The sequence below is a fragment of the Carassius gibelio genome, chromosome B1, assembly GCF_023724105.1.
Source record: "Carassius gibelio isolate Cgi1373 ecotype wild population from Czech Republic chromosome B1, carGib1.2-hapl.c, whole genome shotgun sequence".
Lineage (NCBI taxonomy): Eukaryota > Metazoa > Chordata > Actinopteri > Cypriniformes > Cyprinidae > Carassius > Carassius gibelio.
In genome coordinates, this window is record NC_068396.1 from 27312411 (window position 1) to 27338227 (window position 25817).

At 37.4% G+C, this 25817-nt stretch overlaps 1 protein-coding gene across 3 annotated transcripts in view; it reads right to left on the bottom strand.

Annotated features, from left to right (window-relative positions):
- LOC127948330 (glutamate receptor ionotropic, NMDA 2B-like) overlaps nucleotides 1-25817 on the bottom strand; it is a 94140-nt gene that overhangs the window by 62449 nt on the left and 5874 nt on the right. For all 3 annotated transcript variants that reach the window (XM_052544752.1, XM_052544751.1, XM_052544750.1), the window contains exon 3: nucleotides 13950-14567. In XM_052544752.1, the coding sequence (XP_052400712.1) occupies nucleotides 13950-14567 (618 nt within the window). The remainder of the gene's footprint in view (nucleotides 1-13949; nucleotides 14568-25817) is intronic.

Below are 25817 nucleotides of genomic sequence, written 5' to 3' on the forward strand. Positions count from 1 at the left end.
AGACACAAACACAATCTGAAACACATATATGCACATTCAACTGCTAACAGACAAATACACATTCAAACCCCCTAAACAAAAATAAAGAGAGAGGAACATGAAGCAGTTCAAAATGGCACATTTCTGAAGAAAATGATGGTGTTTGCCAGTGAAAATCTCACCGACATGATGCCAGGCTGTTCTGGGCGGTTGCCAGGGCATTGCTATGAGATTTCTAGTGTTCAGGGACGATGCTTACTGGCCCAAGTCAAACAAACCCTATGATATTCTGGAAGCACTTTCAGTGTAAGGGCCTATGACATCGGTTTTATTTTTTCCCAAATTCATTTTTTTCCCATTTAAATTTTTCTAGACTCTGTTTTAATGTTTAAATTACATTTTATTCATCAAAAAGCATTTCCGATTAATTAAAATCATGAAACTTACAATATCAATTAATTGAAAATAATTTATTAAAAGGATAAGAAAAGATCAATTTTGATGCTCTGTGAAATATGTTTTTTTTTGTTTACTCTCTCTCTAAAATTTTGTTTTCTACAAATTTCTTCTGGATTCCCTTTTAATGTTTTCGTTGAATATTAATCATCATAAGCATCTCTAATTAATTGATTTTATATAAAATACATTATTTCATTTATTTATTTTTTCAGAAATTGTGTATTTATTATGTTGTGCATTTACATTGTTCTCCTAAATAAATTACGGTAAATAATGTTTCTGGTAAATTATCCTTTAAAAATAATGTTTTAATAATAATTTGATTAGTAGTAGTGCATTGCAATAAGTAATATTTCTGTCACAGTTTCTTCAAGTTAAACTGAACTTTAATTCTGACTGGGTGCTGTCAATACTTTAAGTTTCTATGTGTATATGGTGTGATGATAGTTCATGAAGTGACTCTCATGTACTCATTTATTAAGGCAGCAGAGGCTGAAAACACTGTGAGCATCACGCAATCCTGCAATCGTGCGGTTTAGATACTGTACATACTGAATGTATGTAACAAATGAAACCACATGTCTGCATCATTCAAAGACATGCAGAACATGCAGGATTCATATTTAAAAGCTATTTTTGTAGCTTAATATTCACACACACTATTCCATATCACATTTCAATTTAAGCATACTGACCAACTTTGGATGTATCTTTTCAAAATTTGGCAAATTCCGTGACATTCCACATTATGCAGTAAATAGTATTTTTATGACTTGATTCCGTGATTCCAAATGCATTTTTCGCATCGCAGAGATCATAGGACCCTATCTGTGTAAGAATAAAATAAAAATGTTGTCATGTCTGTCTAAACCTGTATCCATTTCTTTCTTCTGCTGAACAGCCCCCCCCCCCCCCCCAAAAAAAAAAAAAAGATGAGATTAATGATTATCTATCATTTGATTTGGGTTTGATGTCATTTTGGACTTTTGTTTTGGAACTTTCAGTATATGGACAAAAGCACTGTTCCACAGAAGAAAGAAATGAATACACATTAGGACAGACAGATGAGTAAATAATAAAAATTCAGCATGCACAAAAATAGATTCCCATAATGCGTGTTGCTGACAGCAGTAAAGATATTCCATATTTATAGGGTTTGTTCTTGAATGCTGCACTGGCATGTATGACCTCAGCGTTAGGTTGACCACAGCAATGCCTCTGCAAGCATTCGTATCCTGCTTTTATGCATATATGAATATAATTCAGAAGGAACAGAGCTCTTATGAAAACAACAGCTGAGATACGGTTATGTCATTTATCACGCCACTGTCCCTCAGCCAACACAACGACAAGTTCCCACGCCTAACATCCTTCTCCAGGCGGGCTTGTGTGGTGGGTCTTTACAACTGTGCTGTCAATCACAGTCCAACAACGCTGTGTGCTTACAGTGCAGTTTGTAGATTAATAAACAAAATGTAGGAACATTACTGCAGTTCCTGGCTTGAGAATGGGAATGGATAGTGAAATCTAACTGTAAATTGTATGAGCCAAACACTTTGATAAATAGATAGACAGACAGACTTTTGGAAGGTAGTCTATATAAATAAGTATGACTTCATTGTAATAAATAACAACCTGAATTGGAACTGAAATTATTATTGTTATTTTTTTCAATCTTCTGATTCCATTTTATAAAAGCACACTGCTTCTTGCTGTGCCTAATAACAGCCATTAACTGTGGTATAAAACACTCTAATGCACAGCATCTCATGGATTTTTGCTTTATTATATACCTGCTCTTTTGTATTTGTGTGTGCTATGAACAAATGTGTGTATTGCGGCTACTGCTATTTAGCATGTTTTTTTTTCCAGTCTGATTGCATGTTCTCTGTGGTCAGTGTGGATTGTGTGTGTGTGTGTGTGTGTGTGTGTGTTGGTCTCTGGTGGTGAAAGTGAAGTGTTATTCTGTCAGTGCCAGACTGCCTGACTGTGTGTGTGTGTGTGTGTGTGTGTGTGCACGCGTGTGAGATGAGAGAACTGTCTGTCCAATTAAGCAGCTGCCTCTCTCTCACCCTGAACAAAAGAGCAAGGAGCTAAATGGTGACACACACACACTTTGACAGAAGCACTTTGATCTTACAGTGCCCTAACAAACACAGACAAACAGAATCAGAATCTGACAGGACCTTTCAAAACCAAAGTCACCCAATAACACATTTGTGGATTTAGATTTGTGTAAAGTATCTGGTGTGATTGTCACAATGACAAAAATCACATGCACACCCTGATGTGATCTTTATATCGCAGGAAGGTAGTACACACACACACACACGTGCACACAGACCTTGTGATCTTTGGCATGCCTAGTGTCTTCATACTTTCCTCTTTGATCTCTCAGACACTCTCACACTTGGACTCCTGTGATCTCTGAGGAGAGCCTTACACACACACACACACACACACACACACACAAAGCACGGCACTGGAGCACTTCCAAGTGATATCAAGGAGCACCAAATGATAAAAAATAGAAAGTTAAGACACCAAGAAAGAGGGAGAGGTTCTGCATTATCTATGCATCCATGGTGCTTTTGTATAATAAGGGTGAATAAAGAATTCATCAAGCCTGTCAACTACAAAGGACCAGAGAACAGAAGGGAAAGAGAAAAAGAGAGAGAAGAGAAGAGAAGAGAAGAGAAGAGAAGAGAAGAGAAGAGAAGAGAAGAGAAGAGAAGAGAAGAGAAGAGAAGAGAAGAGGATATAACGCAATTATGTGTTGCGTTATTTGATACAATATGATACAATACAATATGATGCAAGAAGAGAAGCAAAATAAAGAGTCAAGATGAGCCAAGAAAAGTGGAGAAACACAAGTTGAGTTGAAAAGAGACAAAAAGAGACGAGAAGAGAGAAGATGAGACAATATATATATATTTTTTTATTGGACAAGAGAGAAGGCAAGCTGAGAGGAGAAACAACAATAGCCCCTTTCACACTGCACGTCGGACCCGGCATATTGCCGAAACATTGCCGGGTCGCCTTCTGTGTGAATGCAACCACGTCCCGGGATTGATTCCCACATTGAACCCGGGTCGGGGACCTAGTAACATTGCCGGGACGAGCGCTGTGTGAACAAAGCCAGATCTAATGCCGTGTCGAAGTGATGACGCGCGTTATTGCGCCACTCTTTTACCGGCTGTTTTGAAGTAAGATCAACGTTTGCGACGAAAAAATTTGTAAAATGTAATGAAGCAGAGATCAGTTTGTTCCTCACTTTCCGCGCTGATGCAGAGATCGTCTGCTTGCTTCAGTTAAAGTATAATGTGCCTAATGTTTTCGACTCGTACATTACACGTCACGCGCTGATGTCACGTGTCGTTACGGGATCTTCACGGGTTGTGTGTGAAAGCACGCACATATCCCGGGTCATCACTGGCAGTGTGAAAGGGCAAAATCTAGCGACCCGGGAACAATTGCCGGAACACTTTACCCGTGTATCTGCCGGAATGACAGTGTGAAAGGGGCTAATGTGGGCCAAGAAGAGACATAAGGAGAAAAGTCAAAGATTTTTTTCTTATCCTGATACCATCCTCTATCTTTAAAATAGGTTTTTGTTCATCAAGTCAATGGACTAAACATTCATAAACACCGATGAGAGACAGCAGAAAGAAAAAAATTCATTCAGAAGCATGAGCTCTTTTGAGGCGCTGCTCAGCTCAGTGCAGCACAGGGTTTTCGTGAGGCTTCCAGGCTTTATCTCCATAAAACTGATCGGCAGAACACTATAGCCTAGCAAACCCCAGTGTGTGTGCTTGTTTGTCTGTGTATCCGTGTGCTCTCACTTACAGCACGCACAAGTCTAACACCACCAGCCTGTCTGAGGATTACACCCAAGCTCACTAGCAACGGTCCATACGTGCACATCCACACTTGCCTCCAATACAGCTGAGCTGACGCCACAGGATGAATAAATAACCTGCTCGTCCATTTTGGCCTTCACCTCTCAGCACTCACAAGTGCCTTATAGCTCCCCACTGCAACAGCTGAGAAACAATGATGATGGTTTAATACCAGGGGCTTATGGACAGGATGTCATCAACAGCCTAATCAAAGAGAACAATAGCACTGGCTCTATCTCCCTAATGCAGAATATGTATTCGGGCTGAAAGACAATGCATTTCACTGGCTAGACAGCACTGAATACTCACTTTATTAGCCTATGTTGGAGGTACGACAAAAGTAGTTGTGTATCCAATTTAAACTGTGGCTTTGAAGAGGGGCAGTGGAGGAACAATTCAACTATTCCAATGTTTTGGGTTCAAGTTAAGCTGTAAACACATTTGTGGCGTATTTAGATAACAACAGAAATGTATAATTTGGATACCACAAAACAAGAAATCAATGAAGTTACAGTAAGATACTAACAATGGAAGTACATGGGGCAAACTTATTTTTTAAGTTACAAAACACTGAGTGCCTGTGAGCTCAGTTTTTGTGGTGTGCTCTGCTCCGCTGACACTATTCAGAGCCCGGCGGCGGCCTTTTGGTCAATTGAGCATGTTTGTCTGTTCAGTTTAGTGAACCTGTGCAAGAGAAGAAAAGTGCAAGTGATGAAAGCGGGCGAATGGTGAAGTCAAGAGGGCACACACTGAATCTAACAGCTTCATTTTACTCGAGTATCCCAATACCCAAATATTTTTAAAACAACATTTGGAATATAGAAAGTCAAGACTAAGTGATCAACATGATTAATACAAATTTTAGGCATGGGCTGCTTTGTTTACGGTTTGTATATCCAGAGTCTTAGTTTCGTTTTTTCTTTTTAATGACAAATATAGACTACTACCACCTACTGGTACAGACTCTGATGCAAGCGTAAAAACATACATGCTTAGTTGGCCATTGTCTATGTTTAACCGCAACTTTTTGGCCAAGTTGAAGTAAATGCATGGCAACAGAGTCATATTTTGTGGCTAGTTTTTTTATGTTTGTTTGCTGCGTCTCAGACTTAAAGGGATAGTTCACTTAAAAATGAAAATTCTGTCATCATTTACTCACCCTGATGTTGTTCCAAACCTGTACGAGTTGCTTTCTTATGTTAAACATAAAGGAAGATATTTTAAAGATTGTTGTTAATCAAACATTTGAACTATCCCTTTAAGTCTGAAACACAGCAAACAAACATAAAAAAACTAGCAACAAAAAATGACTGAATGAAACAGTGAGTATTTTATTTTAGTATTTGTATTTAATCTTTTGTATCCAAATATTAAATCTTACAACTTTGTTGTTATGATGTGATGCCATAAAGCAGGTAAATATGATCATTTTTGCACAATAATCACAAGTTAAGAAACATGACTATCATGATCTGTAAAACACTGGAACAAATTCCACTCACAGCAATATAAATCCATAATGCATGACTACAGCTTATCGCCACATCTCATATATATATAAAAAAAATATTATTTTTTTTTGCACCACGAACACTCCTTTAAGGATAGCTGTGGCCACACTGGGGCTTAAATATAATGTTTAACTTTTATAATGTACCATACTGTACAATTCCCTCCACTTCACCCATGATGTAAAGCCTCCCATCCAGCCGAGATCTTTGAAGAGTGTGTGTTTAATGTGCTCTTAGCCCGAATACAACCTCTGATGCTTGCTTTGCCCTTTCAGTAACTCACAACCTGTGTTTCAATTCACAGGGTCCCTATGCAGTGCTTACTGCTCCCTACACTGACCAGTTCACTTCACTTCACCTCATTAGACACCCTGCAACATCAGCATATATATATATATATATATATATATATATATATATATATATATATATATGTGTGTGTGTGTGTGTGTGTGTGTGTGTGTGTGTGTATCATATTAAAAAGAATTAACTAAAACCCCTTTTTTTTTTTACAACTGAACAGCATAGAAACCAAGTGAATAAAAACACCAGACACTCAACTCTTTTTCACTGAGTGTCACTGACCAAAGTCACACAGGACTGTGGTTGCACACAATAAATGGAGACTGAATTTCATGTAAAGTGATATATCGAAGTACACTTGTTCCCTATACAGACTAGATATACTGTATTTGCAGAGCAACTGAAACGTTCCTATTCTGAATCTCCTCTTCTGCCTTTTCCTGACTCCCTTGTTGTCTTTCTCTCCTGCATTTCTTCCACATATATATAGAAATGTATGTAGCAGCGGTTGCCATGCCAACCAGTGCAGCCCACAGAGTGTGTTTGGGGTTGGGGTGGGGTAGAAGAAGACAGAAAGAGAGAGATAGAGCGTGTAAAAGTAATTATTAAGGAAAAGACAGGGTTGAAAACACTCCTCAATCCCCTCTATTTAACCACCACCTCCTGTGGCATGTCACACATCTCTCTCTCTCTCTCTCATGCTTTCGCTCCCCCATCTGTGCTTGGGCTCTTTTATATTCTCTCTTTCTCCATCGAATTATCCTATAACACTTCTTTTTCACCCTCTTCATCTTTCTGTGATCATCCCCTAATGCTGCATCTCTCCAAAAGTCACGTTTCTTCTGTTTCAATCTGTTCTTTGTCTTTTTTGAATGCCTCCATTTAGATGTAAGTGTGTTGTAACTGCATGTGGAGTGCCTTCCTCTTCCTCTGTTCCACACCCACGTGTTTCATTTTAAAACAGTCCCCTCTTCCTTTCCTCTCTCTCCCTCTCTCCCACTCTAGTCTTTTTCTACCTCCCTCTCCAGCTGTCATATTCATCCATCCATTCGGCAGCCGTTTGATCAGTGTTTTCTTGCATTCAGACTTAGAGATGATCTGAAGAACTCCTTTGAATGCTGCATGTGATGGTTCTGGAAATTTGTTGGTGGAAATCTGGGTTTCAGATACTGTTTTAGAGATACCTAGAAATGAATGAGCCGATGCTCTTCGGATTGCTCTAAATTCATTCTGCAGTGCGTGTATCAGATTTTGCTCAGAATTGTGATGTAAATGCAGCTCAAGTGCTGCTGTCATTAAAGCAAAAAGGAGACAAATACTAAGGCATTCACAAAGTACTCAAATTGCCATGACAATAATTTCTGACAAAAATGTCATTCTTTAATTCCGCTAGGATTCATGACATTTATCAAAATTGACAATAAAGAAAAAATCTATTTCAAATAAAAACTGTTCAACTAAACTTTCTATTCATCAAAGAATCCTAATATATATATATATTAAATTAATATAAACTGATAGATATGTATATATCAGTTTATATTCATTTAATTAAGTAGTATATTTGTAATTATTTCCATTATTTAAGAGGAAAGCCATTACTTGTTTTGTACTATATGCTTCTAGGTTTAAGCGATGAGTCAAAGTCACTGGACGTGATGTCGACGTGCACTCTATTGCTTTTCTACATTAGTGATGTGTCATAAGTACTGTATTCATTCGTGACACCACATCTTTTCATACAGTGAGAAACGGCACACTGAAACATGGGTCACAAGTGTTCGCTCGCAAGGTGCGAATGTGAAAGTGTTGCATGGCTTCCCCTGCGATGCTGACAGAGCAACAGGCTTTCGATCAATAACTGACACTTCTGAAGTGTTTGTGCGTGACAAGGGTTTTTTTACGGCAGAGCATCTAGATTTATGAAGAGGAGGACTGGAGGATCACTTGAAACAAGCCACTGATCGTATCAGTATGACTCTGATTGTTTAGGCTTTAAAAACACTATCCATTAGTGAGCCCACCACTGAAAATACTTATATTTTTTGCATTTCTATAATTTTTTTAAAATATATATATATATATATATATATATATATATATATATATATATATATATATATATATATATATATATATATATATGCATAAGTAGTTGAAAATTATGATTTTTTTTCACCCTTTAAATTGTAGAATTTGTTTCTTCATCAGAACAGATTTGGAGAAATGTAGCATTACATCACTTGCTCAGCAATGGATCCTCTGCTGTGAATGGGTGCCGTCAGAATGAGAATTTGAACAGCTGATAAAAAATTCACAATAATTAACAAGCAACCCACACAACTCCAGTCTTGTGAAGTGAAAAGCTGTGTTTATAAAAAACAAACAAATCCATGATAAAGATGGTTTTAACTTCAAACAATTGGTTTCAGCTAAAATGAGTCCTCTGTATTGCTTTCTCCAGTAAAGAAGTCATCTCATCTGAATCAGGAGAGAAATATGTGGAGATTAAGCACAATTTACAAGTGCAAACAGACAAAATAAATACGGTGATGGATTTTGATGGGAGAGAAAAATAGGAGATGTTCTTTTTTCACCGGAGGTGTTATTATGGATAACAAATTTTGTGGAAATTTTTATGTTTTATCAGCTGTTAGGACTCTCATTCTGATGGCACCCATTCACTCCAGAGGATCCATTGGTAAGTAAATGATGTAATGCAACATTTTCAAAATCTGTGAACTCTTGGATGGCCTAAGGGTGAGTGAATTAAAATTTTTGGGTGAACTATTCTTTGAATGACAGTAGCACTCATGATAGGTTCACACAGGTAATGTCATAAATTAGCTTATTGGATTAGTGGCAGAGAAATATTATACAATCTAAAATACTGTATTTCTGATTAATTGATTTTCATTTCAAATTAAATGTTTAATAATCTTTTTAAATTAATGAATACATTTTTAATAAAAACTAAAAAAATATTTTTTTTTCCCATACGTTTCCCATTAATTTCCAAGTTTAAATATAATGTATTGGGTTAGATTGTATCCCAGATTCTCAGTGCGAACACGTGAAACCCGCTGTGTTGTAAATCAATGTTGCAGAATAACAGACTCAAATTATCACAAATGCAAAAATGCAGTCATGCAGTTTCACAACACTTACAGATTAAATAAAACATCTGAAAAAAGTGGACAGATGTGGCATATAAAAACATTTGAGGCACAAATGACTGAAAATGCAAATGCAGAAAAGAAAGCACTATGCTCTCTCTCTCTCAAAAGTACACGTGTTGCATGAACCGGTCAGGCAGGTGCATCTGATGAGTGGTTTGACAACACAGTCCCTGTCTTAACTGTCCCAGCTAAATACGACATGCACATCTAATGCTTCTGTGTGCCAGTGAGAGAGGCGTGTTCCCATTAAGCATGAAACTAGCAGTGCGGCTGCACTCGTTAAGTATCCCAGCGCTCCTATGACTCCACATTAACACTGGGTAAAGCACACGTTAAGCCAGCGCATCTCTCGCCTGGAGTTAGTAGGGTGGATGGACTCCAACTGATTATGGTGTCAAGGGGTAAAGTAACAGAATTAGAAGTCCTAATATTCCTCATGATGCTTATGTGCGTACATGACTTCTCTTTTGTCATATCTGCATGAATATAATATAAATCTAAAGATCTCCATCCACTCCACTGCTCTTGGGAAGAAAAAAAAAGAGTCATAAAATGGAGATAACAGTTCGTTTATGTATGTGTGGTTGGATGGAAAGGCATCGAGCATGGTAAAATGTTTCCGCTAAATTCAATTAGCCCCTTATCGAGCTCCTTGGTGGCTTACGAGAGGATGTGGTGCGTTTTAACAACCCTACACCAACACTAAAAAGAGCTCCTCTCCTTGTAACAGCCTGCAGATATGGCAAAAAATAGATCTAGAACAAAGAGATTGCTGACAGACAAGTTGTACATTCCCAATGCGTTTAAACAGGATCTATGTACATCTAAAATTAATTGGAAGCATAAAACTCACACAATTAAAAAGTTAATCATTATAATTTTCCAAGTTCAAGTCAACTCGAGTCCACTTTAGCACACATGGCCTACTTCAGGTCACACTACAGCATCATGGGAAAAAATCATGGGTCATTAGGCACTTCATTTTGGTTGATTTATTATTTAGCATTATGTTACGTATCTAAACTAACAATTAAATGATAAAAAATCGTAAACATAATACAAGAACATGGCCCTTAAGTCTAGCTTGATTGTGACTATATCAATGTTATTTTAGAATTATTTATATATAATTTACAACAATACGTTTTAAAATTTCTGTTTTAATGTAATTTTAATTTACATTTTAGTTATTTTGTTTGGCTTTTTATTTGTTTTGAGTTTTTATAATAAGCATTCATTTTCATTTGAATTATTTTATTTTCAACTTTATTTTTATTTCATTTTTAATAATTTTAGCATTTCACCTTCAACTTATTTCAATTGGTTGCCAAGGCTCAAATCTCAAAATCTAAAATAGCAATGCGCCAGCACTGCGCCTGAACACACCTCTTTTTTAGACCAGCATGCCCTTGGGCACAAAAATGTGCGCAAATGCATTTGCTAATTAAACAATGTGGCACTGGACGAGAAAATGCAAACGGCTTTGGACTGAAACTAGCCAACACACTTGCGCTGTGCCTTGAGTTGCATTGCGCCGGGTCTATTATAGGGCCCTCAGAGTACATCAGGTGTACCAAGTTCCCAAAATGGCCAAAATAGGTCTTCTTGGGCCAGCCGTGATTATGCATGCAGCTGTAAAAAGTTTGAGGATGCTGTGCTAAAATTTAGGTGATATTTGTTTGTACGGTGTATTTAACACTAAGTGTCTGCAGTTATTGTCCTCTTCTGTTTTTCTTATTCTCCAAGATGACAAAATAAATGTACTTGACTCCCTGTTTTTTTTTACTGTGTGGCATTTACAAAAAGTCCCTCTGACATTTCCTTCTCTTTCTGCACATTTCTCCCTCTGTCTCATATTTTTTATTACCTTCTTTTTTACTGGCCAGAAAAAGTGTCTTTTGAAAAACAAATATGCATCTCCATTATTTTCTCTCGCTTTCTTCCTCCTCTTCAAACACAGTAATCCTAATGAAGCACATTGCAGGTAGTTAACAACAGCACGGACAGTACACGGCACTGTGCATTCCATCACATCTGTTTCCAGCTGTTCAGACCTCCACTGACTTAACAGCAGGCACAAGTCTGTTACACCTGCTACACAACTCTGACCTTGGTGGAAAAAAGAAAAAGAGACGAAAACGTTTATGAATATTCATGTGAGAATGGAAGACTTTGACGGGGAAGAAGCGTAGACAGTGTGGCTCTGGTCCAAACCCTAAAGAGTCTACTGTCTACACATGCAGTTTCTTTTAAAGCATCCTATTAAAAATGCTCTGAAATGCTCTACATGCACAACTTATGGCAGGACACGATAAGTAACCATCTTTGTGGGCAGTACACATCATGTGACCATCATGTTTTATGTCAATACAGATCATATCTATGTGAATGAAGAAAGACTTCAATCTTCAGAACTGGATATTTCAATGGCATACATTACATATCAGCAATAAAATCCAAAAATAACATTGAAAACAATTTTACTGTATTTTCTCAAAAATAATGCTATTTTTCAGGGTGGTTTAATTCATGCACACACGTTCTATAGAGACTTTCCTATACTGTATATACTACTGTACCATTCAAAAGTTTTTGTTTGTTTTTAAAAGGTCTATTATTCTCACCAAGGTTATTTGATTAAAAATACAGTAAAACTAAATTGTGATTACAAAATAGGTTATCGTTTTAAGATTTATTCATATTGAAATAAATATCTGTTTAAAACTGCTACTGTAACATTTTTAAAAAGTAATTCATATTAGTGATGGCAAAGTTGTAATTTCAGCAGCCATTACTCTTTAGTCTTTGTTTCATTACTCCAGTCTTCTTTTAGTTTCAGGACTCTTTGATTAAAGTAAAGTTCTAAAGACTTAATAAACTTATTTGAACTTGAATTTGTAATTTACAAAGCCTTTGTGCTGAATAACAATCTCACTGACCCAAAACGAACATTAGCCCCTTTCACACTGCACGTTGGACCCAGAAAATTGCAGAATCATTGCCGGGTCACCTTCTGTGTGAATGCAATCACGTCCTGGGATTGATTCCGGGATCAATCCCGGGTTGGGGACCTACTAACATTGTCAGGTTCAGTCCTGGAACGAGCTCTGTGTGAACAAAAACTAATGGTGTAAAGGTTGTGTCGTAGTGATGACACGCGTTATTGCGTGACTCTTGTACCAGGTGTTTTGAAGATCAGCATTCGCAACAAAAAAAGTGTAAACTGTAATGAAGCAGAGATCAGTTAGTTCCTCACTATCCACGCTGAAGCTGAGATTGTTTGCCAGCTTAAGTGAAAGTTACTGTGCCTAGCGTTTTCGATTCCTGATGTCACGTGTCTTTATGGGACCTTTACGGGTTGTGTGTGAACGCACGCACATATTACATGTAATCACTGGCAGTGTGAAAGGTGCACAATGTAGTGACCTGGGAACAATTGCCTGGACACATAACCCGTGTATTTTCCGAGATTGCAGTGTGAAAGGGGCTATTATGTTAGAATAAATATAAACACTTTACAATAAGGACTCATTTGTTAACATAAGTTAAAGGGATAGTTCACCCAAAAATGAAAATGCTGTCATTAATTTCTCACCTTCACGTCATTCCAAACCCTTAAGACCTTTAGTCATCTTTGGAACACAAATAAAGATACTTTTGATTAATTTAGAGAGCTTTCTGAGCCTGCATAGACAGCAACGCATCTGACACATTCAAAGCCCAGAAGGACAGTAAGGAATTAATATAGTCCATGTGACGTCAGTGGTACAGCCTTAATTTTATGAAGCTACAAGAAATTTTTTTGTAAATTAAGAAAACAAAAATAACTATATTCAACAATATCTTCTTTTCTGAGTCCGTCTTCAATGCGCATTTATGACTGAAAACTCTCAGATTTTATCAAAAATATCTTAGTATGTGGTCCGAGGATGAACAAAGGTCTTACAGGTTTGGAACGACATGAGGGTGAGTAATTGATGACAGAATTTTAATTTGAAAAAAATTATGTCTTAACCCATTTTACGCCTGTACTGCTACTAGATTACCCTCACATGATTGTCATTGACCCTATGCTAATGCATGCACTGCTCTTGATAGATTGCATTGGTCATTATTGCAATGCACTGGCTGTGTCTGTGTTTTTGTCAGTAGATCACTTGCTTGACTTTCCACTCCCATCCGCTCTTTTATGGAATATTGATCTCAAGCTAAATTCCACTGTTTAGTAAATCTGTCAGAAAGCTCTTGGATTTCATTAAACTTATATTTTTTTCTGAAGATGAACGAAAGTCTTACAGGTTTGGAATGACATTTTATGACACAATTTTTCACTTTTGGGTGAAATATCCCTTTAACAAATGCAGTTGATTCTAAATATTAGTAAAAGTTGAAATTTACATTAAGATTAATAAAAGCTGTAAAAATGCTGTTCATAATTAATGTTAAATAGTTAACTAATGCATTCTTATAGTAAAGTGTAAAGTAAACTTTTACAAAAAACATTGCGCAAGTGAAGAATCTGGCCAGAGTTTCTTATAGAAGAGCATAATTTGTCCTCATCTTAACCTTTGTGCCTCAAGTGTTTTAAAATGTCTATGTTGCAGTTGAGTTTGTCATACCTTGGCTGCCATTATCATGGAAGAGCCTCCACGGATGCCCAGGATGGGGATGTGCGTCTGAGCTGAGATGAAGTCCAATATCTGGGCAATGGCCTCCTGATCGGTATCGTCCCCAAACACCACACCCTGGAGCCAGTTCCGGGACATCAGAGCACAGATGCGGTTTATGATACTCTTAGGGTCAGTTTCGTTCATCGTGACCAGTTCGACTTTCGGAGGCAGAGGCACGTGGAGGAAGTCCTCTTTCTCCAGACCTTCAGAGAGGGACACCTCGCTGGAGTTTCCCACAAGGATCACTGCAATGCTAAGGCCTTGAGCAAACTTTGGTGGCAATGGAGGACCCACTGGATTGACTCCTGGTGGAGGATAATGAGGAGGGCTGATTATCGATTGGCCGCGCTCGCCGCCGCTCATGCCCCCGATGGGCGTCCCGATCCCGCCTCCACGGCGAGACTCGCAGGTGGGGAAGAAGAAGAGAAAGAGAAGAAGGAGCGAGAGGGTGAGGGGCGGTTTGGAGGAAGAAGCCAGGGAGACAAAAGACAGGACGCGACGGTCGGATAAAGGGGAAGAGGAGAGGTGGAGGCTGACAAGCATGGCGGAGGAGTGAAGATACAGTCCCTGCAGACAGAGAAAGAGAGGAGAGAGACAGAGAGAACTTCAGTTTGGGAGAAGAATTCACAAAATCCACACGAAGTGAACTTGATTGGTGTAAGTTCGAGTTGAAGTTCGCAAGTAAACCAACATTTTGTCCTCATTTCAAGAGTTTGTCCTCTACATTATTGACATATGTTGGACAGACATCACAGAAACATAGGCAGTCTTGGAAAATTAGGTCATTTGCAGCAGTCACACAAACACACACAGGCTTTTCTAACTATGGACATAAAAATCACTTCTAATATTTATATGTAAAGCTAATTAAAATTAGTAGGGCAAACCCCATATCAAGTTTTTTAAATGGATAAAAATATAGTTGAAATATTTGTACCCTTAAAGGGGTCATGAACTGAGAAACCAAAATTGATCTTTTGATATATATATATATAAGGGGTCACTGTACTATAAAAACATCCTTAAGTTTCAGAACTCAAAACTTTGTCATTAGTCTAAAAACAGCATCTATTGAAGCCGGACTGCCAAAACGACAGCTTGTGGAATACGCCACTCTGTAATGAGAAAAAGATAAACACCTGTTTCTACAGCGCTGCCTGTTTAGCCCCGCCCACCCATTTGCTCATATACCGTTAATAACAAGAGGGGCGAATTTTGGTCTACACAGAAACCAAATAATAAAGATGGCTCTGAAGACAACAAGACGCTGGGCAGTGCCAAGTTGTGGAAAATGCATTGCATTGTCTTTGAGTTCCTTTCTGATTCCAATGTTAGGAAAGAGTGGATGAACTTTATTTTTAATAAAGTTCTAGGCAACGTCAGTAAGACCTTGGTCCTTTGTTTACTTCATTTCACAGCGGATTTGTTTACAAACAAGACACAATTTGACGCCAGGTTTTCAGAAAAATTTAAACTAAAAGACGATGCTGTGCTGCCTATACTGGATCCAACAGTAATGTTACGCCACACAAGTGTGAGTAACGTGGTCACTATTGCTTTGTATGTTATTACAGATCGTTTGAAATGAGTATTTTTTGTGTTTTTAACCTAAATCACTGCAGCGTCTTTCTGTGAAGGTTGTACACAAACATAAGCCAATTACAGCAGTGGGTGTTAACTTCTGAGTCTACAATCCTCCACGCTTATTGAAACAAAGTTTTTAGATGAGGGGGGTCAAAATCAGGACAGAAAATAACCTATTACTTATAGATAGTGTTTTTTAATGTGAAATATTGATCATATAAAAGTGAACCTCAGAGAACGGTACAAAATAAAAAACAAAGGCCGTTCATGATCCCTTTAAATACCACCCATAGAAATCCAAAAAGGATGTTTTGTCTGAAAACAATTTGGTCCTTGAACTATTGCACACTGTTTTAAATGCAGGAGACTGCATTCTGTTTTATTTTATTTTTTTTCCAACTAAAAAATATATCTGGCCAAACTTTCTCAAAGGAAAGCATAATTCATACTCATCTTAACAATCTTTGTACCTAAAATGTCCTGAAATGCTTAAATAGCAGTTGCGTCTGTCATACCTTGATGGCCATAATCATGGATGACCAAAACGGACCCAAATGGAGGTTTTGTCAGATGTAGCGAAATTCTTATAACATTTGGTCCTCAAACTGTTGCACAATTTTTTTTCAATCCTGGGGAATGCATCACAATGCATTCTGGGTTTTCTTTCTCCTGGGGACTTGGAGTGACATCAGTTGTTTACACTGAGATATTGCTATTTTCTGACCCTTATGGGGACACTTGGTTCATACGGTGTAGACAAAGTCTGGCCCACAAATAGATGCATTTTAAAAATGAGTTCAAAGGGTTCAAAAGACCATGATTGTGAAGCACAATGAGACTATATATAGAAAGAAAGAGTGAGAGAGTAATGTGCGTATACTGAATACCAAATGCAATTAGACAAGTAACACACAAGCTGATTTATCGGCAAACAGAAAATTCACTAACACACAACACACACAGTGACTTTGACACTTGTTATTTAGAGCCATTTTCATTAGCAGAGGTGTGGAACAAGTTAGGCATCAGCTAATATGTTTGTATCTGTTTGTTAATGATGGCATTTCTGAAACTGCTTGATCATTGTGGATACATTTCATGCAGACATATTTTCAAATAAAACAGGAAGTTTGCACAGACATATAGTACACTACCATTCACAAGTTTGGGGTCAGTAAATATTATACTTTAATACAGGAAGAATGCATTAAAGGGGTCATATGAAACGATTTCAAGTCGTTTCTTCGATGACAAATGCAGACATGTTTTTTGGTTTATGCGACGTGATGAAACACAACACATAAAAAGACTGCATGAGTCATTATAATCCGTAATTATGTCTACCCTGGATGCAACAAATGCATCATTTATAATGGGTTGTAATGGTTTTGTCCAAATACACAAAATACTGTTTTTTGCAACATCATATGACCCCTTTAAATTGATAAAAAAAGTGACATACATTTATAATGCTACAAAAGATTTCCATTTTAAATAAATGACGTCCTTTCTAACTTTTTATTCAACAAAGAAAAAAAATACTGAAAAATGTATTGTTTCCACATAAATATTAAACTTGGTTAAAATAAGAAACATTTCTCAAGCATCAATCAGCATATTAGAATGATTTCTGAAGGATCAGTGGAGTAATGATGCTGAAAATTCAGCTGTTCGTCACAGCAATAGATTAAAATAGATTTCAATACAAATTACATTTAAATAATGTAAGATACAGTTTGCTAAGTTAAGTGACTTTTTCCATTGTGTGAGGAAAAGCAGCCTGTTTTTGAGGCTAAACGACAGAATGGCATGCCAGCTAACAGCCACAAAACACATTTCAAGGGGTCTTTAAAGAACAGGCACAAAAAATTGGAAAAGAAACACATGGTGGGTGAAGAGGAGGACAAAAAGATGAAAGGACAGCATAAGTGAGGCATTGCTCAGAAAGAAAGCAAACACGCTTGAAAAAGGAAGACTGCTTTTATAAGGCTAATTATTGGAGGTTTGTCAGTGCTAATTGCAGGTACACATGCTAATTGTGAATTAGCTCTCTTCTGCTGCAGACGAGAGAAGAGACGGAGGAGGACAAAGTGTGGGAGGAAGAAAGAGAGAAAGAAAGAAATCTGTGAGGGGGAATGGAAAAGTATAGAGATGGAACTGCAAAACGGCATTGAAAAAAACTAAATAAATGAAACAGAGACAGAAGGAGAGCAGTGACGAAAAAGAGGAAGCGTTCTAATCATCAGCTCGTTAAAAGCAGGTAAGCAAAGGGAAGCACACAGATCGGACAGATAAGCACTAGATAGGGAGCTAGAAGACTAGGAGGACAGCAGCTGGGTGAGCAAGAGAGGGAGGAGAGAGACTAAGATGCTCTATTTGGCTCTGCCTCTCATTTTAACAGAACTTGGTTTCCATAGCAACTATTCAAATGAACCTTCCTCCACACACACACACACACACACACACACACACAAACCAAGACTATATACAGACACAGCTATATAGATTTCATAGTCTTAAAGTCCATAGTAACACCTCTTCACAGTCAACTGAAAAATGAATTGAAAAACAGTTTTATAAAAAATTGAGAACATACATGATACCACCATCTCTTGCGATAAATGAATAAATACATAAAATGAAACACACACATCCCACACATTTTCTCTTAAGGAGCTAAAGGCTCAACGTCAGCTCCACAAATGTTTTTTTTTCAAGCTGTATGTTAGAGAATCGTCTGAAATGCTTGAACTGAATTGCAGCTGATCCACAAGTAAAACACACACTGACTACACCTAGCAGACTTCTAACATTAAACAGCAAAGTTCCCTCTTTTGTTTAGGTGGCTTTACTTGAGGGTAAATTCATGTTTCTTTTTTGATGTTTACACAGTTTCTGGGTTAAAGGCACAAGCATCTAGCCTGGTAATACCAGACTCTGCTACTTCACTTTGCTTCATAGACAGAGTCTGGAATGGCATAATAGAGAAGTGTTTTCTCTCTCGCTAGGGGACGCTTGTCTGAAGTTTAAAATCATTGGTTACCCGTAAGCCAATCCTGTACAGCCGCATCGAAGCACAGACATCATGCATCAAACTCAAATCTATGATTGAACTTCCACTGTAAACCTGTTGTTAAACACTCTTCTTGTTCTGGCTTCAGTTTGAAAAAGAGTTGAATGTTCTCCATAACAGAGTGAATTGCATCCCGTGTCTCGTTTCCCATTTCCGCGGTCGTTTCAGTATTCGATTGCTCTAACCTACAATTTAAAACTCGGTGCTTAGCATCGACGTCACGGCTCTCAGCCCGCCCTCTGCTCGTTGATTGGCCCGGCTGTTTTCAGACCGGTGGCAAACCATAGACAGTAAAAGAAATGGACACAGCGACCCCATTGGAACTCAATTGAGACAAGTGAAGCCCATTTTTAGCGTTTTTTAGCACTTCCGTTTCTGACGCGCAGACTCAAACTAAACTTGACGACGTCAGCAACCTGCCTGCCAGATGTAGATCTTCTAGTAGCTGTGCGTGCAAACTGCCATCGTTAATCTTGCAGAGACGGCGAGCTTGTGTAGTGTTGTGAGCAGGAGTAAGTATTCTGATTAATTATTTTGTATAGTATTTTAAAATGTAATGCCAGAACGCCATATTAAGTTAATTGCCTGCGAGCTTCTCCTCCTGTCTGTACGGTAATGCAACAGAGAGTTGAGTGGTTATGACGCAATCGTTAGCCTATTTTTTACAAAAACTGTTTCTACGGGGCCATAATGTAACATAGAAGGTAATGGAGCCCTTTATACATTGTCGTGTATCTTAAACAGACAGATTATTTATTAGAAATAAATAATGGACAAACGGAGTCTTTAAACACCTCAGATGTAAAGTTATTTGCTGTCAAAGTGACGTCAAAATGAATGGGAGTCAATGGGAATGCTAACGCAAGTGAAGTTCTGCTAAAAGATGGCAGCCCCCACGCGACTTCAACTTCCGGTCGAGTTCCTTGCCCCTTGAGGCAAACAGAAAGCTCTGACGCTGTATCAGACTGAGTACAGAAGCGAAATGAAATTGAGCGGAAGTAGGCAGTCTGACGTAGTCAGGCTAACAAGCATCATCATTTGCCTTACAATACGAACAAGGAACAAACACTTCAATGTGTTTTTTTACAGTCTTATATTAAAATACTATTTTCCATGGCACAACCAATGTAAAAAAAAAAAAAATTTAATACAAAAAATACAAAGTCGGAGTTTATACATTTTATTATAGGATTTATTTGTTATTACTGTTGACTTACTATAATTGGCCTAGTGGTTAGAGAGTATGACTCCCAACCCTAGGGTGTGGGTTCGAGTCCCGGGCCAGCAATATCACGACTTAGGTGCATGACCTTGAGCAAGGCACTGAACCCCAAACTGCTCCCCGGACGCAGCAGCATAAATGTTTGCCCACTGCTCTGGGTGTGTGTTCACAGTGTGTGTTCACTGCTGTGTGTATGTGCACTTTGGATGGGTTAAATGCAGAGCACAAATTCTGAGTATTGGTCACAGTACTTGGCTGAATGTCACGTCACTTTATTAATAAATGTTTAAATAATTATGAATAAAACAATGAGTAGCTGAGTAGACCCAATGGCTCATTATTTCAGTTCTTGTATACTGGGTCAAAAATGAGATGTGATGTCCCATTTTGTATCAAATTAAATGTACAAAAGTGATACAAAAGCATACATAGAAATCATGTTAAATGCAAGGAAAGCATCTATTTCAATGTTTCCAGTATCTTTTGTGAATATATATATATATATATATTTTAATTGGTGGGGGGGGGGGGGGTCTGCACCATGATCCTTAAACTGAGACTTCTAATGTCATCCAATGATTCTTGATCTTCTAAATATGCCTGACAAGATCTTTTGGTATATGAACTGCCATTATTTTAGTGGATATCTTCTTTAAATCATGGGAAATATACAATGTTTTTCTGGTAAAACATTCTAATGTATGGGAGAGAAAAAAAAGGAAAGCTAGCTGTTATTTGATAGTTTTAAAACTATTGTTTGATGCTTGAAAACCCTCTTCGTCATCAACACTATAACATAAATAATTCACATATCTGCTGTAACATTTGTTTAGTTTTTGTATTGCCAACTATTTGTATCTTCATGCTAAATTCTCCCAGACATACATGCATACATGCTTGCATACCCAAGTGGCTCAACATTTGCTGGATGGCTACTAAAGCTTAAGTTTAACTGACACACAGATGACAAAAAATGTTACATATGCACGCACATTCCCTGTGGTGCTGTATAATATCCATGCATCTGCCTGCTCCGATAGATCGCTCTCGCTTGATTTTCTGTGAGACAGTTGTGCTCAGCCTAAGGCCTGATTGGCAATTGGCTTAAGATGAGAGAATGGTCCCCAAGTGTCCCAGATTGGCTACAATGGTCAGAAAGCTTCCAACAGGCCTGGGCCGGTCTGTTGGTGTCAGCTCAAATGCCATTTAGAAAGACTTTTTGATCTCAAAAGCAGTCGCTGATTAAAACTCGACCCAAACCAACATGATGACTGTAAACCAAACAAGACTTACTAGTGAAACTAACACAGGGAAGGGTATAGACTACACAACAAGCGTGACAGGTGATTCAAAGGTAGCCTGATATTGTGCACATTTTAGAGGGCGAGAGAGGATGTGAAGTGAATAAAAACAAGTGTGTACATTTGTGCACTGTAATACATCTCGGTTTCTTTCATTGCTCCGGGAAACACAGATAAGGCCTTTTTCTACGCCGTCCTCCATCTCAGTTCTTCCTGGCGATGTAATAAATTATGTATTCAACAAAATGTTTGTACAACAGCCCATCACAGACTCCCTCCCATCTCAAACGAACTCTGTTTCAGAGCGGGAGGGAAAGCTTTGATAACAACCAGAAACTGAATTAACATTCATTGATGCAGTTATACAGAATGAATTCCGATAAACCCGAGACAGCTGATTCAATTCCTAAACGCACAAAAAACATTATTTAATTCAGCTTAAAGAGATGACAGAGGTTTGTAACAGAAAAAAACCATGCGCACACATGCACGCATAAAACTCACACACAGACCATGCTTAAAGTAAGAGATTAGGCTTGTCTAGTAATCCAGTGCAACACTATGGAGGTATGCGGCCTGCCTTTTTACGTCAAATAATCTCTGGGGTACATGTAACACACACATACACACCAACCTACACGCAAATAGCGCTATCACAGGGAAACGTCTTGATATTTACTGCTAACTAAGCTCATTTTCATACTTAGACATTTAGCCAGCACTTCTGTCTTGGCTTCCTCTCCAGCATACGTGGTGCTCAAACACACACCTCACACACACTCCAGTCTCTAAGGTATATATGTCATAGCGGTGTGAGCGCGGTTCCATTAAGCAGTGTTTATGAACTACTGCCTCTGAGCTGTAACCTTTACTGAAGTCCTCTCTCCTCATAATGACGCTTAAACAACAGCCAGCAGCAGTTTGTTCTGATTGCAACTGAGGCACAGATGCTAAAATCAAGATTCCTGGTATTAAAGTCGATTTTTGGGGCAGTCGTTTTGTTTACTGTGAATATCTTTGAATATAGATTCAGTCTGTTTAGACAAATTACAGAGGTAAAATCAGGTTAGTCAGACATGACTGTCTTAGGTGACAGGCAAAAATCTATATGTACAAACAGGGTTTTCAAGAAGCAAACATTAATTTGAAGTGGAAATTAATCAACATGATTTTCGATCAGGTTAATGAATATTACATGACAGAATTGGTGTATCTAAATCAGTAGACTTCCCTGTTTATTTGATGTGCACCACCATTAAAATGTTTCAGTTCAGTGATTTAAAAATGTAACATAATATTTTTATTCAGCAAGGATGTAATAAATTAATCAAAGCTGACAGTAAAAAAAATATTTAAAAGCAAATAAATGCTGGGGTTTTGTTGTTGTTGTTTACTTATATATCAAAAAATCATTGAAAAAATGCACCATAGTTTTTACAAAAAAAAAAAAAAAATCATCATTTATAATAATAAGAAATCATGAGCACCAAATTAGCATTTTATAATAATATCTGAAGGAAATTATCACAGGGATAAATTGCTTTTTACTTTAAGTTGTAAAAATAGTTGTCTTTACTGTACTGTATTTTTAAGCAAATAATTCAGCTTTGATGAGCATAAGAGACTTTTGACAGAACACTTTTAAAACAGTTTTTTTTCTTTATTGAAACCCTCAAAATAAAAATGTCAAATAAAAAAAAATTTAACAAGTAAAACTTATTATTTTTTTTATTTTTTTTTTAATCTAAACTTTTTCTGTAATGATATTAAAACCAACCCCACCCAATGTACTTGACAGGAATTTACACAGCAGCTTCACATTATAACATAAATGCATGTTAATCTCAGTTTGAAATAGGTTTAAGTTAGGAAATCATGCATTAAGTAAAAACACACTGCCAGCATAAGCACATAGAGACACATTACACACAAAAACAACCAAAGGAAGAAACATATGTTCACACAAGCATATGACACTCACATACATCCACGAACACAACACACAGCCCTAAACATATGCAAATCCATATGGGCCCACAAACCAAACTTACTTCACACACCTATACAAACACACAGAATGAGTGAGATTCTATGTGGAAAGTTTTTTGGCTTGCAGATTCAGAGGAAAAGCAGTGCTACCTACTGTATAATATCTGCCAAATACTGTAGATGTTATGAATGGTTGTGATCATAACATCTGTATCAGAGCGTTCACACTCTGACAGACACGAACACACTGCTGAGCAGGTTTTTGGGTGAGAGATCACTTCCTCCCCTGAGGGCTTGGTGATGGCCTGCTTCTGTTTTGACCAATCACACGCGAGAATTGGCTCACCCCCCCTGCCCATTGGTCATGGGTAATTAATTACCAAGCTGTTCCTAGTTTAGGCCAAATGGATATCAGCACATGGTTACCATGAAACAATGAGCCCCGTCCCAAATCACTCAATCGTCCAATCCTCAGCGCTTGTAATACACCATGTAGCGTTCGCTAATGGACTGAGATACGAACATGACCTGTGATGTGATGGACATCCTTTACTAGGGCACAGATTATATTTTAAATACTCCTAAAATCATGTGGACTTGAACTACGAACATATATATATATATATATATATGCCATCTTTTGGAATATCTGAAGCCCATGTACCATAGTTCTTAATTGTAGCATTTGTTATAATAAGACTATTAATCACTACCAGGACAATAATGTCACATGCCACAGTCGTAATATAAATCTATAGGGAAAAATCTATTCCCTTAAAAGATTATCTAATATAAATGCTACAACAAGTTCGACTTTACACAAGAAATAAGCAGACAATAAAACGTGATGAATTCTAATAAAGGTGGTCATGAGTAGTTTAAAAAGATTTGAATTAAATGTTAGTGCTGGTTTAAAATTGCTTTCTCTTTTAATCTGTCTTTTTAGTTTATTTGCCTTTTTTAGATACTGTTCGACTTTCTCCATAGCATTTTAAAATGTCTGTTTTTCTAAATAATTTCAAACAGATCACTTATTTGGCCATCAGCTTCGCGATAGGAATGGCTCACTCAAATCTTATCTCACTTCTCGAGCGCACTGGTGAACACATGCAGAGTATACGGTGCACTGCTCATAAACTGCGCTTCAGTCATATTGATGATAACTGCTCTGTTCCATTTGTACATGAAGTTAGCTCTTAGAAAAGCTGCGAAATAATGAATTAAAAGCCTGATTCAAGGTTTAAATGAACCATGGTATAAACATTGGGGGGTTGTACTTGCTAGTTTTGATTATGTCCCTGATTGCCGTAAAGGCAGAGAGATAGAAAATGCAAACCAAACATTTTTAAGGTGACAGCTCATCTGATATATACAGTATTTCACACACCACACAAAAATAACAGCAAAGCAAAATATGGTATTGAACTGCAGTGTTTGGTATAATGATATTTTGACTGTTGTCTGCAGTACAGATCCGCTTACTGGCAACTTTCTCATCCATATCCTTCATTCTGAAGAAAGAGAATGTCATTAAGTGACATATTGTAATAAAAGAAATAATGAAATTACAGCATTAAATACGCACATCACTCATCTCAGAGACTTACGACACTGAGCATGACTGGACAAGAGATCATCAAGTCACCGTTACTCTATCTGTAATGAAGTCATGTGCCTAAGCCTCAACCATCTTAGCGAGCGACGGAAAGCCAAAATCACTCCAATGGTGATGGAGGAGTGAATTACAACAGGTGTAAATTGGTAAATCATCACCATGGGGGAAATCAAAACACACACAGCCATATTGCTTTTGACCTGTTTATGATAATACAGGAGAACACTGGTAAATGCGTCCCTTACACAAATACACACACTGGAACCAAATCCTCTTAATTTGTTTGTCAATACTGTTAAAGCCGATGAGAAAAGACCAGTACAGTATAATGACCTCCATGTCATGTCAATCTATCTCTTCTGCTGCCACAAACACTTTCACACAAAAGAGTTTATGCATTTTAGCAGAAAACAGTTTGAACTCTGTAACCTGCTTTCATTTTTCAGTTTTATCTGACAATATTCTGCTGTACTCAAGTGATCCACTAAAAAAACTTAAGAGCACTTTTTCTTTATAAGTCAGTTGTTTCTCGGTTTTATTGGTTGTTTTCTGCTGTACCTATCTTACATCATGGATATTACGTGGTATCTTTCTATTATCTATTGTTGATATTTAATTATTAATGAGAATTTGAAACCAAACAAAAATCAAATAAGAAACAAAAGCAAATAAAATTTGATTGTCCCTGTGAGAACAAGAATGGTTGGAATCATACTGGAAATTATTGCATTAGGACTCTTCCAAATTATTTTAACAAAATGACTATATTGGATTAAGGAAAGTTTACTAGGATAATGCTTCTATGAAAAATACATAATACAATTTAATAATTCATTAATAAAAACAAATTCTGTCTTTTATCTTTTTTTGTGTGTGCATACACCTCTCCATATCTACTATCTTTCTATTTTCTATTGATATTAAAATAATCAATGATAATTAATTAATCTGAAGCCAAACGAGTCAAATATAAATCCTGTTTAAATAAATAAATAAAGGATTTTTTTTTTTTTTGGAATCACATTGGAAATTA